Below are 17,999 nucleotides of genomic sequence, written 5' to 3'. Positions count from 1 at the left end.
AGTGTTACATCATTTGGAAGATCATGCTGGTTTGAGACAGGAGCATAGATGGAGGGGTGTAGTCAGTAGTTGCACCTGTGGAGGTGTTGCAGATTTGCATGCTATTTTTGTGTGTTAGTCATCTAAACTGATAAGACAGTAATGTTGCGTTATATGATATGGCATATAACTGTATTTTAATTTCTTTTCGAATTTAGTCTGCCAGAAAGAATTACATAGGTGTGCGCTGATACGGCTTTCTCCAGGCTGGGGTTGCAGCAGCCTTGTTTGAATGCTGTGTGGCAGAAGGCTTGGTGCTTCGCTAGCTTTGCAGAGTTCAGGAACACCAGAAAAGGGGGGAATTCAGGATTGCATTCCCTATCTGGTAGGCTGACTCTGCAAGGAAGAAGTGTCAGTAACTGTAGCACCAAGGCCCTCAAAACCTTTACACCTTCTGATTATTGAGCGCCATCAGTCAGCAAGAGCGGTGTTCTTATTGTAAAGTAACGTAGGGGCATATTTGCTCACAGAGAGATGATGGAGCTCATAGATAGTGAGTATTGTGGCTGGATTTGATTCCTTAAGAGTCATTGGTTTGTCACTGAAGGAGATATCCAGGTTAGCCCCCATCACGTGCCACCTCTAGTGACTGAGTGTTGCAGTACGTGAATGGTTTTCATTAGATAAGCTTTCTCCTAGTGCACGGTACGCTGCGACAGCTAACTTTACACTGTGGATACGGTGAAAAAGAAAAGTGCGATCAATTTATTATTGATGAAAATAAACTTAAAAATCAAACCAGATTCACCAGTTCCCTGGTTTTCCTTGCTCTGCCATGAGACTAATTTCACCTGCACAAATGGTTCAAGTTTATAGGTGACGCAAGGCAAACAGCCAGGTAAGTGAGGCCATGTACTGCTTTTGTGGCTATATAATAATAAGTCTTTTTTCCCTCTTTCTTAGCGCTGTTTTACATTTATGGATCGTGGATTTGTGTTCAAGATGTTCAACAATTATATAAGTATGTTTGGAACAGGAGATAGCAAGGTATAGATATTTTTTGTTTGTTTGTTTTTCCTAGGCGACTTGCTAGCAGAATATTTTTATATTGAAATTATTTATTATCTGTTCCTTGGCTTCACCATGCTCAGAACTCAAGTCAGTGAAAACATTTACTGTAAATATGTCTTGAAACCTCTTGGTTTTGAACCATCTATCCTCTTTTCTGGAAGTAAATAGCTGTGTCCAAACAACTACTCATTCAGCTCTGCAAGAGCAGGCTCTGCGAGGACTACTCAGACCAAACATGCAAAAGGCTGACCAGTCAGAAATTCTTTGAGTTTAAGCTTTGATTCTTTGGAGGTTTGCTTGTGGTTTGCTCTATAAATATCAGCAGCAATTGGCAGTAATTTCTTTGAGAAGATTAGTTAGAGCATATGGATGAGTTACCATTCTGTAAACTCAAGTGAGAATGTAACATCTCAGTTACTTTGAATGAATGGTAAGCTCTTACCTCACTGATGATGCAAGAAAGCCAGTCTACTCCAAATTAACTTGTACTTGCCATGAGGAAAATTCCCTGCAGCTGGAATTTCTTCTATAATACTTAAAATAATCAGTGATGTCATTCAAACAATAAATTTCAAACTGCAAGAAGGCCCCAAAGTATTCAGCTTGACTTCTTTACTCTTCATCCGTCAGGATGAGACAGGCTTTTCTCTTCCACAGCTAAATTTTTGAGCTATCATACCAGAGCATGTAAGATGATAGATAACAGAAGGTGTTCAAGATACACATTTTGGATGACTCCTCTTTCCAAAAAAAGCTTACAAAACTTTTGTCCATTAACTTTTTATAATTCTTTAGTGGTGATCTCGGCATTTGTAGGTAATGAGTGAGATTATTCCAAGTCTGTTCTGTTTTTTACTAAAACCGACTTCGTGCTGCACTTGGATCTTTCACCTGATGCCTGGGACAAATGTAGAATGGAGTCTCTCGGTATTAATGTCATAGCCTGAAGTCTATAATTCTGTAAATAATATTATTTAATCTGAAAATTGTTTCCATGTTTAAAACTTCTCTAAATACATTCAACCACAGAAACAGATGTTTAATTAAAACACAATTGATGGCCAGTGGAAAAGCCTGAGATTAGTCAGTGTGCAGAGGAGAACTTGGCACCTCCTTGGCAGTAGGTGCATGCGCATTGCCAGCCACACAGCATCCCTCCAGAGCCATCTGTCAGAACGCGTGGAAGCAGAATCGCTGCGGAGCTGAGACAGATGGGCCTGGAACAGACTTTGCGGCACCTGAAAACAATAGCCACAAAATAAAATCAGAGACTTCTGACCTCAAGGAGAGGCCTGGCATTGTTTTCCTTTTCAATCAGACACCTACGCAAGAGTCAGTTGTTAAAACATGCTGCAGGATTTGTTTCTGTGTGTCTTTTTCTTCAAGTGGGTTGTTTACATATCGAAAAGATTCTACTACAATCTAACTTCTCTCTTCAGAAAATGTAACAGCATATATTGCTGCTTGAATAAATAGTTTATGGGTATATCTGTCTGTAACATTGCAGTCTGAATTTATTTTGACTGTGAATGAAGCACAGTAATTTCTGTTCCACAGAAGTATCACTCACAGTATTCCATATTTTGACATTTAAACATCGCTTTGAGAAATACTCATTTATTCAAAAGCTGAATACCTCATTAGAACTCAGTTCATTGTTGTGTTCCCTCAAAATGCCACAGTTCCTCATGGGAAATGTATTTCAGGTGCTTCATTTCTTTATTTGCCATTAGACCATGAATTGCATGTCTGCTGTATTCTTGTTTAGGTACTACAGTGCAATAAAACATTTCAGGGAAAAAATCACCACCATCCCCACTCGGTAGACTCTGAAAAGTGCAAATTCCGGATATCTTAGCCTGATGGTGGCAACAGAAATGCTACAGGTTGTTGGGGACTGACAGACTTAAATGCGGGGCAAGTTTAAGACCTTTAGAAGTACTTTATAACGTAGGGCAAATGTTTGATCTGGATCGATGCAGTGTCATATTGGTAGTCCTGAATGACTGCTTTCTGCCCCTTATAACAGTGAGCTGAAAAGATGAAAAGAGAAGATGGAAATAAAAATTTATTACTGGATGTCATTTATTACCTTTATATGTCAGTGGCACATCATTATAGTGGGAATGATAAATTCTTGAGCTAGTTGTAAGGCCCTACAAAAGTTCGTGGATGGCATCTTGGGAGGCAGTTACCAAGGAAATAATACCAATAATACATAATACCAAAACCCCTGGGAGCTGGAACTCACTGGCCTCAGTAGAGGAGATTTTCACCACTATCAGTAAGATTTGGATCTGGCCTGTGTGGCTGAAACTTTGTATTCGGTTGACCAAAAAAAGGGGCGGCGGGGCAGGCAGGCAGAGAAAGAGAGAAGAAAGGCATAATAATTACGATGGTCCCAAATTTATGTGAACTGGAGAAGATACCACTATGATTATATGCAATAGTATATACCATGAAAAGACCCAGTATAGCTTTAAATATGCCTTAAATGTTTAACTTGGATCAAGCTTGTATTTATCAGTGCATCTTCAATGAAAAATCATGCTTGAGGAATCCAATAAAGCTTGTTCAACTGTGACAAGTTCTTTTGATAACAGAGAAGAAAACCAAACATTTATTATTTGTGCAGCTTGGCATAACAAGCCGTAAGGTTTTATTGTTGGTGTGAGTATGAATGTTGAGGTAGAGATAAATAGTAGTGCAGCTCTATCTTACCATTTCTCCTGTTTTAATGTTAACCGAGCCATTGCCTGTTGTGATTTTCAGACTTTACATCAGTTCAAATTTGATTTTCTCCAAGAAGTCTGTCACCATGAGCACTTTATTCCTCTGTGTCTGCCCATACGGTCTTCAAACATTCCTGGTAAGGTGTCACCCCAGAAGGGTTTCTGTACAACAGCAAATTGTCAGGAGGTTCAAAGAGCAGATAACAATTAACTCTGTGAAGTACCGTGTCTGCACCTGAGGCACAGAAGCCCCAAATGGCTTTTCAGGTGCGGTACTTAAGCAGTGTGATAAACGACATCATTTCAGTATGGTGTAAACATACGCAACCCCTGACAGCCCAGTTAGGAGGTGGGAGGTGACTTTCACTGGAAGTTTTGAGGTGAATGAACTGGACTATTTGTGAGGACTAATTACTAAAGCTGCAGTAGCCTTGAGTTGATGAGCCTAGGGAAGAGGTTGAGCAGGTACAGGAGGAAGGGGAAGAAGCTGAGGCGGTGATAAGGGTATTGTGAAGCTTTGCTAGTTGGGAAAGGCTTTCCTGCTGCTGTTGGAAGCGTGACTTGTCCATGTGGCAGCCCCTCCTTTGGAGGCAAGACCTGAACTGGACAGGCATCAGGAGTCTGGAAACATCCATCTCACACATAATAGGCCATTAGTACTTTTGCCTTCAGAGTATCTCTAGGATTGGCAGGCGTGTCCCACACAATAACCCTTTTCTCCCAAGTTCTTGGCCTCTGGCAAGCCTGAACTTTCCATGGTCACTACGTAGCACAGTGTTTTACCTGGAGCAGTGAGGCAAGAGAGGCCCATTGCAGAACGTGTCAGTAATACCCCCGAGCTGCTGCTCAAGGCAGGAGTGGGTACTGTGTGTAACCATGTTCTGCGGAGAAGCATGAACAGGTTTTTGCCTGTGCTCTGCCACAGGAGTGAATCCACCCTGCCTGTGCCCCAAAGCCAGCAGCTGCCCTGCATTCTATCTCGTGCACTGAAATCTGTTGTTTTGTACCCAACCTTGTGGCCAATGCCCAGTATCGGGTGCTTTTCCTCTTATTTTCAAAGGCACTGGGATTTCAGGCCTGGGCACAATTCCCGATTCTCACAGTTTTCTGTGGCTTCAGGGAAGTTCACTTGGAATGTGGTCCTTTTAAGTTGCTGAGGGAGGAAGGTATCTTCCAGTGGAAAGCAGAATCACCTCTCTATGCAGCATCTCTCAAACTGTGGGCCCTTGTCTCATTTTTGCTTCAGTTTTCACCACCAAAAAGTGAGTTCAGTTCTGGCACTCGTGGCTTTCTTTAACAGTAGAAGCTGTTTCATTCAAATTTGAGTCAAATCAAAGAAAAAAGATACAAAGTAAGTATATTTTTACACTTAAGTAAAACAATATGCATAATTTTTGCCTATTTTTGTTCTCCATTTATGAAAAATGAAGACCCTGTGACACCTTCAGAATCAACACAGGAATATCGAACATCAGGTATGAACAAAATGACTACATAAGGAGTAAGTAGAATTGTGCATCAAGAGCTTTAAGATTTCCTTCAACTTCTGCCACTGAACTGTGGCAAATTTAGGCAAAAATTATTTACCATTTTGAAAAATTGAATTATTCTGATTCTCTCTGTGCTTTAGAACTCCTCTAGGTAGAATATGGGAACAACAATTTGGACTCTGTGCCTCAAAATGAATACTCTTACTGTGTGCAAACATTTGAAATTCTTATATAGGAATGTGTATATAAATTGCCTTTCATTATTAAATTATAAAAACTGCTTTATTTCAAGAAATATTAATATTAGGTTAATTTATTATAACAATTGAGGGAGCATAATTGGATAAATAGGAAATCAAGTTTTAACAGTGGATTAAATCAATAGAAGTTACTGAAAATTTGGAAAACAGGAGAGGGTTTTTTTAATGTAACCTGTATATTCATTTAAGTGTTCTTGTCCATTTTGTTCCAAGATATTCCAGAGTACACATTGACCAATGAATTTTGCCGTAAACATTTCTTAATTGGAGTACTGCTGCGGGAGGTTGGTTTTGCCTTGCAAGAAGACCAGGATATTAGGCACCTAGCTTTGGCTGTGCTTAAAAACTTAATGGCAAAGCATTCATTTGATGATCGATACGCAGAGCCGGTAAAGAACTGTTTATTCTTTTTCATTTGCTTGTTCATACAGTAGCTAAACATATATGAAACTTCCTTAGCCACCTGTATACATTACTTAGTTTCTTCAGGATTATGTTGTGTGTTTTATTTTTTAGGCAAAACAGGCACAAATAGCAAACCTGTATATGCCGCTCTATGGAATGCTTTTGGACAATATGCCAAGGATTTACATGAAGGATATGTTCCTTTTCAATATCAATACTTCCAATCAGGTAATTAATGTGATATTTCAGAACATTTAAATGATCAAACTGAGGTCTGACCCAGTAAATCTGGTGGGAAGCTTATGCTGGTCATGAATTAGCTAACAAAATGCAGTTCTGAAGAATGCTGATTTGTTTGCACCTATAATGTTTTTAGAAGCCCTTGATTTGCAGAGCACCTGCAGGGCCCTGGGAGCCTGCTCTGGAAGGGTACAGCCGTGGGTCTGGAACAGACCCAGGACACTGGCTTTGCCTGGGCTGGAAACTCAAAGTTAAAGGTTTGCAGCCCCAACCATTCCATCCAGTACGTCTGCCGTGGTGCTGTGGGCTGTGGGCTGAGGACCCTGTCCTTAGGCAGGTCGCTTGGCAGGTGGCTGGAAGACGTTGTTACAGAGAAAAACTCCCATCACACTCAGATTTTCTGCAGGGTTACATCATGGATTCACAAGCAGTTTCGCTGGTACAACAAGCGGACTGTGAACTATACCAGGAGGCAGAGGGAATGCATACAAGTAGCTGAAGGAGGGAAGGGGTACAGCTTTACCACCACGGAAAATGGCTGTATAAACTGCGCATGTGGAGGAGCATGTTTGTTTATTTCATAGAAGATTAGACGTGTTAATAGCCCTGCCCTAAAAACCAGAAACAGATTTCTGTAGGGGTGTTGTGTCTTTCAGTCCTTCTAGCAAACCAGCCTGTTTCATCTGATCGTTGCTAGCAGCAATTAATACTCCTTTCCCAATGCTGTGCTAGTGTTTAAGAAGCAAACACAGTTAGACTTGATCTGTCCTTTACAACTCCAATTAGGAGAAGGTTTCATATTGCAGGTAACTATTTGCTGTATTATAGTAAGCCTTGATCTTTTAAGGCTGTCATGTCTAAACAACTGAAAGTAGGTTTTCAAGGTTAATGTCTAAGAAAAGTCTATCAGGTGTGCTGTCACCATGAAAGTTAGGATATTATTTACAGGATTTTATTCTGTTTATTTCAAAATACAGGGATCTAGGGATGACCTGAGCACAGCCGGAGGATTTCAGAGCCAGACAGCAATGAAACATGCAAACTCTGTGGACACATCCTTTTCTAAAGATGTTCTGAACTCTATAGCAGGTATAAATGACTGATTGATCATGCACACAGGTAGATTTCTGTGTATCTCAATCCATCGTGCTTTCTGCTTAGTATTCATGGAGGATATTATTAACCCGTTTTATACAATATTCAGGGAAACATGATATGCAATGTTTCTCTTCCTTTTGGGTGTTTTTGGATTGGGTTTTATTTCTGTTGTGAAGCCCCTCTTCTTCCACTGCTTCACTTATTCTCCTGTTTTGGAATTATGACATTATTCAGGCTTCCACAAATCCCGGTGCCTGAGTTCATTCTTGCAGTCTCTGCCTGATTTAAGAATAGTTCCAAGGTTTCTCCTGAAAACTGAAGTCTCTTGGAGGCAAGTATTCTTAGTTTTTCCAGACTTAATGGAAAGGTAGAAACACAACTTTGTTCACTTCCTCCAAACCCTGCTTCAAAATTCAGGGAAGTGCATGGGCATCTTTCCACTGATTTTTGTGGCTTTAAGTCAGGCCTTACAGAATGCAACATTTTAATGCCATGAATAACAGCAAACTGAATCATTTTACGTCAACTTGTTGCATGTTTTCAGTACTAAACATACCCATCAATGGCTTTGCTATTGGAAGTTCAAAGCACCGGTGGCAATTCAGCATGTGACACATTTTATGTTTTCCATTTTTCTTGTTAGGTTTTTGTATCCATTAATGTTTTTAGTTTAGCATGTTTGCTATGACTTTCATTTACAGCCTTTTCATCAATAGCTATCTCTGCAGCAAACCATGCTGACTCCAGAGCTTCCTTAGCAAGTCTTGAATCTAACCCAAGTACCAATGAAAAAAACAGTGAGAGAACTGACACCTGTGAAAAGGTACATGTGCAAATGTTGAAAACAGTTACTAGAGGTGCAAAACTATTTCTGTGCTTAAGAAGGGCCTTTGCTGTTAATTCAACAGATAACGAGACCTTTGTCTTTGATCGGGTCAACGCTTCGTTTTGACAAATTGGATCAAGCTGAAACTAGAAGCCTTCTTATGTGTTTCCTTCACATTATGAAAACCATTTCAGAAGGTAAAAAAATGTGCACTCCTAATCTACATTGCTGTAAAATATTGTGAATGCTGAATCCAAACATTAAGTCAGAATAATTGTCAGTGTGTTCTACAGGCTTTGGGTCAAGTTTAATTCCCTGTAACAGACATGTAATATATTTTAATATCTCCCTTTAGATGCACTGATTTCCTACTGGTTGCGAGCACCATTCTCAGAAATAACAGACTTTTTCAGCATTTTAGAGTAAGTTCACTTTATGGTTGGTTTATTTTGTGTTAAATGATGATGTTCTGAAGTGACTGCTGCAAATGATTTCTCTTTGAGTTTGTCCACCTAGTGGAATAGGCTGAGATAGCTCTTGTATCTTAGATTATTTTGCCATAATCTTCCAAAGTCATAATGAGACACTACTAATAAAATCCTTATCCTCCAATATGAACAAGGGGCATAATGCTTTGGGTGTTCCTCCTAAAAGATTTTCATAGTGGTTTCCCCATTTGGGGGTGAGATTCTGTTCTTACATTGAGAAAAGTATTTAGCTCCCGAAAACTTCCAAACCATAAGAAAAGCCATGTAAGGTAGAATTACTTGCTTTTCACACCTCCAAGGTGGTTTGCTCAATTCAATCTATGCATGTCTGCAGAATCCGTGCAGGTAGCTGTTTTCAGAATTTCCTCACCATCTCGTAAGTGAAATGCAAGTTATTTAACTTCAGCCTGGCGAAGAAGCAATGCTTTTGCAGCCAAGTCTTTGCCTTTGACTTTGCCTCCTCACCAGGCAGGAATCTTCCACCATGGAGAAAGGGAACAAGGGTGTGGAAAGTGGTGCCACATCTTGTGCATCCCTAGTCTGGGAACTGCTGCATCCTATTCTGTTTGCTTACGAGGAAGTGCATGTGCCACAGGTCTCTTCAAAGCACTAAGACTCAGATTTTTTCCATAATTATGAAGCCATTAATAGACATAAAATATGTTGTTTTACCTTTCAGGGTTTGTCTGCAGAATTTCAGATATCTAGGAAAACGCAATATTGTAAGGTAATTGTCTAGTTATAGACTGTATGTTACCGTATTTAAATACTACTGCATGACATTAGGCCTAAATGAGGCTAACAGTGTATCAGTTTTCTCCTGAAAGCTTAAGTCTGACATGCAGAAGCCAATGCCTATTTTATTTTTTCTTCTATGCAAACAATGTTATCGTGATGTTCTGGACATCTGAGTACATACCTGGTGTAAAAGATGAATCGCGTGTGATGATACCCACTATGGCATTTATAACCCATAATACAAGGCCATTCTTAACCATATTTCTGTGCATATGCCAAACAAAGGAACTTGAGGGCTGTATTTTCCATCCATATAATGGAAAGAATGGTTTAATGGGCATAGATAAATGTTCCACAGCAATAAAAAGAAATTTCCTGTCCCTACCCACTCTGAAAAAGCATGAGATTGTGTTCCAGCTGTGAAATGTGAAATGCACACTTTGTCTCAGTTGATGTTTCATTTATAATTTAATGCTACCACTGTGAACTTGTCTATATGTCATACTGTAGCAAAACAAAAGGTTACCAGATGAACCAGTTCACGCTCCCTGGCAGGTTGTCTCAGGCCTGTATTTATTCTTCAGAGGCATGGCAAAATCAATGTCACGTTCCATAACGGACTAACAGTTATTTTCTCTTAACAGGAAAATTGCTGCTGCTTTTAAGTTTGTTCAGGCCACCCAGAATAATGGAACCCTTAAAGGTTCGAACTCCTCTGGCCAGGCATCAGGTCTGCTCTCGCAATGGTAATGACACGTTATATTATTAACTCCTATAAACCCACAATCTTTGTTGTCATCCTCCAGCCCTTGTACACTGTCACAGTGTAGACTGAAAATGACACAACATGTAACACATAGAGCCCCTAAAGCCATAAACTGTAAAAGAATTGAGTCCTTTAACTTCAACGTGACTTAGAAGCTGTTGTTTAAAATGTTATGTTCAGAAGAATCCTTAGTTACTGTCAGTATTGTTAAGTATTGCAGAAACAGTAGCTGTTGTTTTCAGCTCAGATCCCTGTCTGAAAGATAATCCACAGTTTTCCCCAACTTGAAGGAATTCATAGGTCTGCAACCTTATGCTTTCATGGAATCTTACTGCTTTAGGGGTAAATATCTATGGATGCAGTTACAGTATTGGGGGATTTGTTTCTCCCCAATAACCTGAGGTTGCAGATGGGGAAGTATCTAGCAACACAAAGTCAAAATTAAGAGTGGGTTTACTTGATCCCTGTCTTTTTACTTCCACACTGCGAAGTGTAGCATAGTCTTACACTGTTATGTCCATGTTGCCAGTTACAGAATCTTTCTTTCCTGGTCTTTTTTCCCTCCTAGTCTAAATATTCCAAGATTTAATCATTTTCATGGACAGCATGGTAACAAGCTGCAGGTGCAGCTCATCTTTAATAGTCTTTTTGATCCCTTTAGGGGAAAGTGTGATTCTTTTCATGTTAATAATGTAAAACTCGAGAGAGAAAGGGAACTTTTGACTCTGTGCAGCTTGTGGTTGTATCTAAGAGCATGGTGAGAAAGTCCCCCTTCCTTATGAGCTTGGATCATTGACTTTTCTCATTTATGTATAGCTAGAATATGCTTACCATTATAAGCATGTATCCTGGAATGGAACAAAGGGGAAAAAAGATGCTTTCTCTGCCATACTTCTTTCTTTGTTCCTCTACTGTGCAGTTTTCAAGAAACAGCACTGATTTCATTACCCCATCTGGAACTGGCAAGCAGGCTTTAGGAGACTGTTGTTTTGTTGCACATTTGCAGATGAACCAACATGGTAGGAATCCAGCAAACAAAGTCATGTTTCTGCTGTCTCCAGGCCCTTTACCTCCTCTAGATCAGCATTTGTTGTCCAAATGGCTATTTGTTTGGCCTGTTGTAATACAGAGCATTTTTTCATGAGTTGAGAGATGAAGTATTGCTGGTGACCAGCTCTAACTTACATTTATATATTTCAGTTTGCTGAAATGTTCATATGAAACCAGACTTCCCACCGCCCCGCCAAAAAAAAAAAAAAAAAAAGCAAGCACCTTGAGATCAAATTTCTACACGTTCCAAATCCATTAGCTTGCCAGGATGTCCACCCAGATCCTTCCACTGTGACCATTGATGGAAGACTTGCCGATCACATTGATTGGCAAAAGTCTGGTCATCAATTCCATACCGGTGACAGGAACTTTTTCTTTTTTTTCATTCTGAAATGTTAATTTTCTAAATTAATTTCATAAAAATAACAAACATAAAAGAGGGTTCAGCTAGGTGCAGGAAGTAATGCTGTCCTAGAATATTTTTAAATTACGCAAATTTAGGAAGCTACATTTTTAAAAAAATAAATAAAAGTGTATTTTAATAAGTGACCTGAATTTTGCGGATGTTAAATCTTGCTGAATTCTATAGTGGTTACAAATTCAAAATCCTTTCAAAAATTATGATAAGCATTGGTATTTTAGTTCTAAGCTTCTCATTATAAATTAATGTTTGTCAGCGTCAAGAGGGATAAATGAACACACGCATATGCATACATATTTTTACTGTTGTCAGTTTGTCACCATTTTTTTCCTCTTCCAGAAGCTGTGTTAGTTCTTCCATGAGCAGAATACATTTTTCTTGTATTCTGAGTTAACAGAACTCATCTCAGTTTCTCTTCACCCAAAGGCAGTTTTCTAAACATCAGCTAGCTCTTTAAGCTGATGCTTTTTTTTCAGTGCTCAGTGAGTGTTTTGTCTCCTGTGATCTCAAGAAATCACAGCACATCTGTTCGTTTTGTCAACCTCACTGACTTTCTTCTTAATCTTTGTTTCTCTGAAAAATTTTGCATCAATTTGTTTTATTTAGCCTTTGAGAAGTACTGCAGAAAATTCTAACTAACATGGAAAAATTCTGTATAGGCATGATAGTTTATTCCTTGTTCCTGTTTTTTTAATGATACCTTTCAATTTCAGGATGCATTCTACTTCTAGTCATGATGGCCACAAGCATCATAGATCTCAAACGTTACCAATAATCCGTGGCAAAAATGCACTTTCTAACCCCAAACTCTTGCAGATGATAGACAGCAGCACTGCAAGTAAGTACAAAAAATTATTTATTTCCCTCTGGAATTCTATGGGGTTTGGATCAGGCTGTATACAATTAAATCTGTTTTCATGAGTTTCAGTGAAATATAGCCTGAAGAGAAGAGTCTAAACACAAACAGAGCTGCTGAATCTGCTTTTTTTCTGGAGACTAAGAAATCTGAGCTTAAAAAGTTGATCAAAGTTTATTTAGAAACAAAAATAATTACAATAGCCTGACATATTTAAATAGCCTTAATGACAAGTTATTGCCCCCTTCCCAGCATCTCTTGCGTCTATAGTTATGTACCTTGCTGGACTAGCAGATGTACACTGGCTGAAATACATTTATTAAATCTAGCAATAAAAGTGACCTTTTCATGACAGAAGGTTCTTTAAATGATGAGATCAAAGTCGTCTGTCCCACTTTGCAATTAGGTTTCTCTCCTCCTTTGAGAACAAACAGAAACAATGAAAGAATATACTTATGTCACTGGTGCAGCTGGTAAAAGTTGACTCAAATTCCCTCCCCTTTCATCTCCTATGACCAATGATCTTCAAAATACCCCTTTGGTTAAATGTGCAGTTAGGACCCCATCTCTACTGTGCTGAGACTTAATGACCAGATTGCAGAATTACATCATCGTTAAGTACACTCAGAAGATCGTTTGTCTTCTTGCTTTTTATGTATTGCAGCCAGCTCCAATGAAACGGACATTGTACAGTGTGTAGACACAGAGGCAAACATTGCTACAGAAGTTTCCCTCACAATCCTTGACCTGTTGTGTCTTTACACTCTGAACCACCAGGTATGTTTTGCTGTTTCATTTTCTGCTTGAACTGGTGGCATGTGGGATACGTGGTGGAAGGAAGGTCTTGGGGAGCAGGTACACAGAAAACTTGAAATGCCTGAGACACCAAGGTAGGGAAATAAGATATGCCAGTCCTCAGTGAAGGTATTTTATGAAGGAATTGACTCTTAGTACCCAGACTAAGTAGAAGGATGTGGAGGAAGAGCATCTTACGTATCCAGGGCTATGTACAGCCCTGCTCTACATGAAAGGGTCATGCATCTACTAATATGTCACCTTATCTGAATCATGCTTATCCCACTAGATAATCAGAGATTTTAGACGAAAGATTTCTGAACTGCTTATCTATATTGCTTCAAGTCAGCAGGTGGATCCTCTGCCTCTTTAAAAGTTGTTCTACAAATTTTGGCCTAGGTGACTTGCTGAAGGTTTCACAGCTACAACAGAGCAGGCAGTTCCTTTTAGGTTTAGTGTCTCCTTTCTGCCACCCTAGCCCTTAAGTCTAGTGTTTACCAGTAAGAGCACAGGCATAGGAAAGTGCTGTCCTTGAAAAACTGCAAAAGATCTGCAGCAAGCTGGAAATGCCTCATCAGCAGAAATTTTACATTGAAAAAAGCATCTTCATAGGAACACTCCAATGTAAAGTCTAGCAGATCTTTCTTCTGTTTATTCACTTCAATAACCAGAATGTCCTGTCTTGTCTGTGACCTTTTCAGAGGCAGCTCCAGCAATCTGATTGCCAGAATGCATTGATGAAGAAAGTCTTTGACACACACATGCTCTTTTTGCAAATCAACCAGTCAGCAGCAGCTCTGAAGCACGTCTTTGCTGCCCTACGGCTGTTTGTAGGCAAGGTAACTATGGTTTTATTCTCTTAGTCTGACCTGTTAATATGTTACAGCAAGTGCAGCTTGAGGACAGTTGGGTACTTCGAATTCAGAGTTCTGAACTTCACTGTACTAATGCTCATTCCTGACAAAGATCTTCCAATTTATTGCCGATTAAAAGTGAGAAGTTCACAATATCTGAAAAACTAGTTCTGTTTTGGAAAATGAAAAATTTACTAAGAAACTGAAAATTGTAAAGTAAATAGTTAAGTAATGTCCAGGTCTGTGGTGTCTGGCTATGTCATAGCCCTCTTGGCTTTCATGCTTTTACCACCTGTGGAAGAAAACTTGAAACCCTAGAGGTCCGTGATCTTCATCGCAGATACCTGGGTTGCACAGTCCAGCGGTGAAGGGTTACGGCTATCCACAGAGGAGCTGCAAGGAGAGTATTCCCTGCACTTTACCAAATGTTCATCCAGACTAATACAGTTTTACAAATACCTCGTTTTCAACATAGAATAGTTTTTGCACAAAAACATGCTTATTTGTCAAACTGTTTATTTGCTTGTGTTGCACATATGTAAATGATCATGGGTAATTAGACGCTTTGTGCCAACTGCAAAGACTGCACGATTTCCAAGTCATAGACTTAGATGAGATCCTCTTAAAACTAACCAGAATGTAGCACACATAACAATTGCTGTGGGGAAGGGAGGATAAGCAAGGCTGCCCTGATCTCCCAGATGTTTCTATGAAACGCAATAGCGTAGATCAGTTTAAACCATGTGGCCTCCTTCTGGTTGTTATCTCGGAGGAAAGGAGGAGGAAATCATGCTTCTCCCAGTAACATAGCTTGAGGCCATGGGAGTATAATATAAAGTAAACCATTCACAGACAGCGTTAAATTACATACCAGACAGTCAGGAACAGAACTCTTGTGCAATGGGGATGGACAAATAAATATCCAGGATCGCCCTTTTCATTCATCCTGTAGCTCTGAGGATTGAATTCTTTCTTTGTATAGTTCTGTGAGAACAGGGATCAGTCATGGTTCCTGCAGCAGAACCTCTTGGGCGATACTTGAGATCTGTAGCCAATATGTACAACTTCCACCTCTCCTCAGTCTGTCTTCTGTTATGTTCATGCTACTGATAAAGAGTAGGTATGGTTTGGAGAGCCATCCTTCACTCTCTATTGTCTCCTGCTGTTCAAACCCTTCACTGCTGTAAGTTTGCTGACTTTGCTTGCTACTCAAAGTGTTTTCTTTCTCCTGAACAACTTTTATAGTACAGAACTCCACACAGGCTTTTCCTGGTTAGCTACTCTGCATTCCTTGCAGATAGGCTGCTCTGCTTTTATGCTTGCTGCGTGCCAGCTGCTGTCTGGACTTTCTGAAGGCCAGTTTGATCGTTGCATTGCATATGGTGTTTGTATGAAAACCTGTGTGCAGTTTTTACTTAATCTTAATTTGCATATGGGATTATGTTTAGCTGTTGGCTAATTTTTTCACTAAATGCTGGTGTGAATGAATATGTGACAGAGAGTTGTTTTTACTGCAAGCTTGACGGAAAAAATTATTGATTCAGAATAACTGTACCAAGGCCTGAGAGTAGTGCTAAACATATTCAAGATCAGGTTGGACGGGGCTCTGAGGAACCTGATCTAGTTGAAGGTGTCCCTGCTCACTGCAGCGGGGTTGGACTAGATGACCTTAAAAGGTCCCTTCCAACCCAAACTATTCTGTAATTCTATGATTCTATATTCACGTGTTTTTTTCAATAGTTCCCATCAGCTTTCTTCCAAGGACAAGCAGATCTCTGCGGTTCACTGTGCTACGAAATCCTGAAGTGTTGTAACCATAGGTCACGTTCAACTCAGACAGAGGCATCTGCTCTTCTTTATTTTTTCATGAGAAAGAACTTTGAATTTAACAAGCAGAAATCAATAGTCAGATCCCATCTACAGGTAAGTGAAGTGTGAGATCATCAGTATTTAGCTGATGTGCATTGGTTTTTATCATTACTATTTTTATGCATTGTAGCAAAGCAATTCTTTTGAAGTCCTCAGACAGGCAATTCTCTGTGGCAGCTTGATTTTCATGCCAAGTCTGAAGACACTGGGCTGGATTCTCTGCTGTTCTTGCGCTGCTTGGCTCTGGTCCAGGGAGACACAACAGCTGTGAATCTAGCCACTCTAGCCAATAAATAGCCAGATAAATGGCTGTTCTTGATTCATGTGCATTGCTTACTGCAGTGAGGACATAGCTGATGAAGGAACTAAACAGAATCAGATAGTATAGTAACAGAAATGTAAAGTCCAGTAACAGTGAGCTTATACTGCAAAATGTGAGCGATTACAAACGTTGGAAAGATTACTCACAGTCATTGTGTTTGTATATGTTATCTTAAGACAGGTATAAAAGTGCATCTCTGCTAGCCTGGTACATCAAGTCATACTAAAATAGGGATTAAAAACTATTCAGAAACTTTGATTTTCTTTGCTAATTGCACCCTGTGTTTGCACCCCCCCATACAGCTCATCAAAGCAGTGAGCCAGCTGATAGCAGATGCCGGGATTGGCGGATCTCGTTTTCAACATTCGCTTGCAATTATTAATAATTTCGCTAATGGAGACAAGCAGATGAAAGTAAGAAACATTTTTCGTCAATCACTACCTCTTGCAAAAGGTCAACAATTTCAGAAGAGCAAGTGTTTCAGTGAATAAAATTGCTGTCTTTTATTAGACGGTAATTTATGCATTCCTAGTGTGCCTTTTTCAGGCAGCCTGAAGTTCATGAAGATGTTTGTGACTCAGAAGCTTAGTAATTGAAAATAATTTTTAAAAGAAAAAATATTTTTATTTTAAAATTGTATTATTTGTTATTCACTGCTCTTTTTATTTGTTTGCCTGATGTCAGAGAAGATATTGTGCATTGTGTCTAATGAAACACAACTACAGTTGACAATGTTTAGTCTACAAACTGTCTCTTTAGTCTGTTCAGTAAATGTGTAGCAGAAACATGCACAGCAGTTCGGTTTTGTAACAGCCTGAAAAAGGCACTTAGCTCTTAGATTAGTTACCATTGTTATTATATTAATTGTCTTGTACTAAAGGTGTTGGAAAGAGATCCCAGTTTTTAATTTTTACAATTCCTGTCCAAACATTTGTCAACATGCACTTTGAATTTTATACATTGAGGGGTTTTTTTACTTTCTCTGAACATGACTTTAGGGTATCTCCACTGAGGTTAGTAATAAAGTTGGTGTAAGCAAATTGGTTGATAGTTAGCATAAGTAATTTGATGTCTTATTTAATAAGATGCAGTTACAATTGTATTTGTTTTCAAAGTCCAGCTTTGACTTCCCAGTACTGCAGTCAGTCACGCTGCTTCTGTAACATGTTCATCTCTGTGTCACGTAGAGGAGGAAGCATTTAATTTCATTTAATTTTTTCTGGATGTTTTTACTTTTAAACAAAGGGAATGAGAGGAAAAAGTCTGAAAATAGAAATGTATTTCATCGCCCATCTGATAAAGAGAGACTACAGAGCTCACTTAAATATGTTGACAACAGCTGATATGAGTAATACAAGGACTCTGTTTTAATCTTGTGCAGTGCGAGAAGGCCAGGAGCCAGACTGTTGTGCTTTATTCACTGCAGTGAAACATGCTGTGAGTGTAGTTAAGCAGGATAATCTATAGCGCACGGTTCTGTTTGTCAGCTCAAAGTGTACGAGAATCCAGGTCTGGATGCAGTGAGCGACCGAGGAACAAATGTTTCCGTTTGCTGACTTGAGCGGAGTTGCTGCCTACAGACGGTGGTGTAGCTGACTGCGTGGGATATCTAGTAGGTGCTATGACACCTCAGTAAAAAAAGTCAAGGATTTGTGTACAACGTGTACGTGCTGTAGAACTGTGACTCTGCTTCAAAGCCTACTGAATTAGGGAAGGGGAGGAAGGTCTTCCATAAGTAG

General features: G+C 39.5%; 1 protein-coding gene across 1 annotated transcript in view; it reads left to right on the top strand.

The window, feature by feature from the left end:
* Nucleotides 1-17,999, top strand: part of DOCK10 (dedicator of cytokinesis 10) — a gene marked incomplete at its 5' end in the record, with an annotated part of 84,354 nt that overhangs the window by 46,909 nt on the left and 19,446 nt on the right. Inside the window, 16 exons of the mRNA XM_010292876.1 lie at nucleotides 943-1,026; nucleotides 3,823-3,919; nucleotides 5,213-5,257; nucleotides 5,746-5,921; nucleotides 6,049-6,165; nucleotides 7,155-7,266; nucleotides 7,977-8,098; nucleotides 8,184-8,298; nucleotides 8,457-8,523; nucleotides 9,269-9,316; nucleotides 9,972-10,073; nucleotides 12,278-12,406; nucleotides 13,089-13,197; nucleotides 13,917-14,054; nucleotides 15,810-15,992; nucleotides 16,563-16,673. Coding sequence (XP_010291178.1) covers nucleotides 943-1,026; nucleotides 3,823-3,919; nucleotides 5,213-5,257; nucleotides 5,746-5,921; nucleotides 6,049-6,165; nucleotides 7,155-7,266; nucleotides 7,977-8,098; nucleotides 8,184-8,298; nucleotides 8,457-8,523; nucleotides 9,269-9,316; nucleotides 9,972-10,073; nucleotides 12,278-12,406; nucleotides 13,089-13,197; nucleotides 13,917-14,054; nucleotides 15,810-15,992; nucleotides 16,563-16,673 — 1,755 coding nt within the window. The remainder of the gene's footprint in view (nucleotides 1-942; nucleotides 1,027-3,822; nucleotides 3,920-5,212; nucleotides 5,258-5,745; nucleotides 5,922-6,048; nucleotides 6,166-7,154; nucleotides 7,267-7,976; nucleotides 8,099-8,183; nucleotides 8,299-8,456; nucleotides 8,524-9,268; nucleotides 9,317-9,971; nucleotides 10,074-12,277; nucleotides 12,407-13,088; nucleotides 13,198-13,916; nucleotides 14,055-15,809; nucleotides 15,993-16,562; nucleotides 16,674-17,999) is intronic.

This window comes from Phaethon lepturus, unplaced genomic scaffold (assembly GCF_000687285.1).
Source record: "Phaethon lepturus isolate BGI_N335 unplaced genomic scaffold, ASM68728v1 scaffold49738, whole genome shotgun sequence".
NCBI lineage: Eukaryota > Metazoa > Chordata > Aves > Phaethontiformes > Phaethontidae > Phaethon > Phaethon lepturus.
Note: the sequence above shows the minus strand (reverse complement) of the source record. Positions and strands in the feature narration are given on the sequence as shown.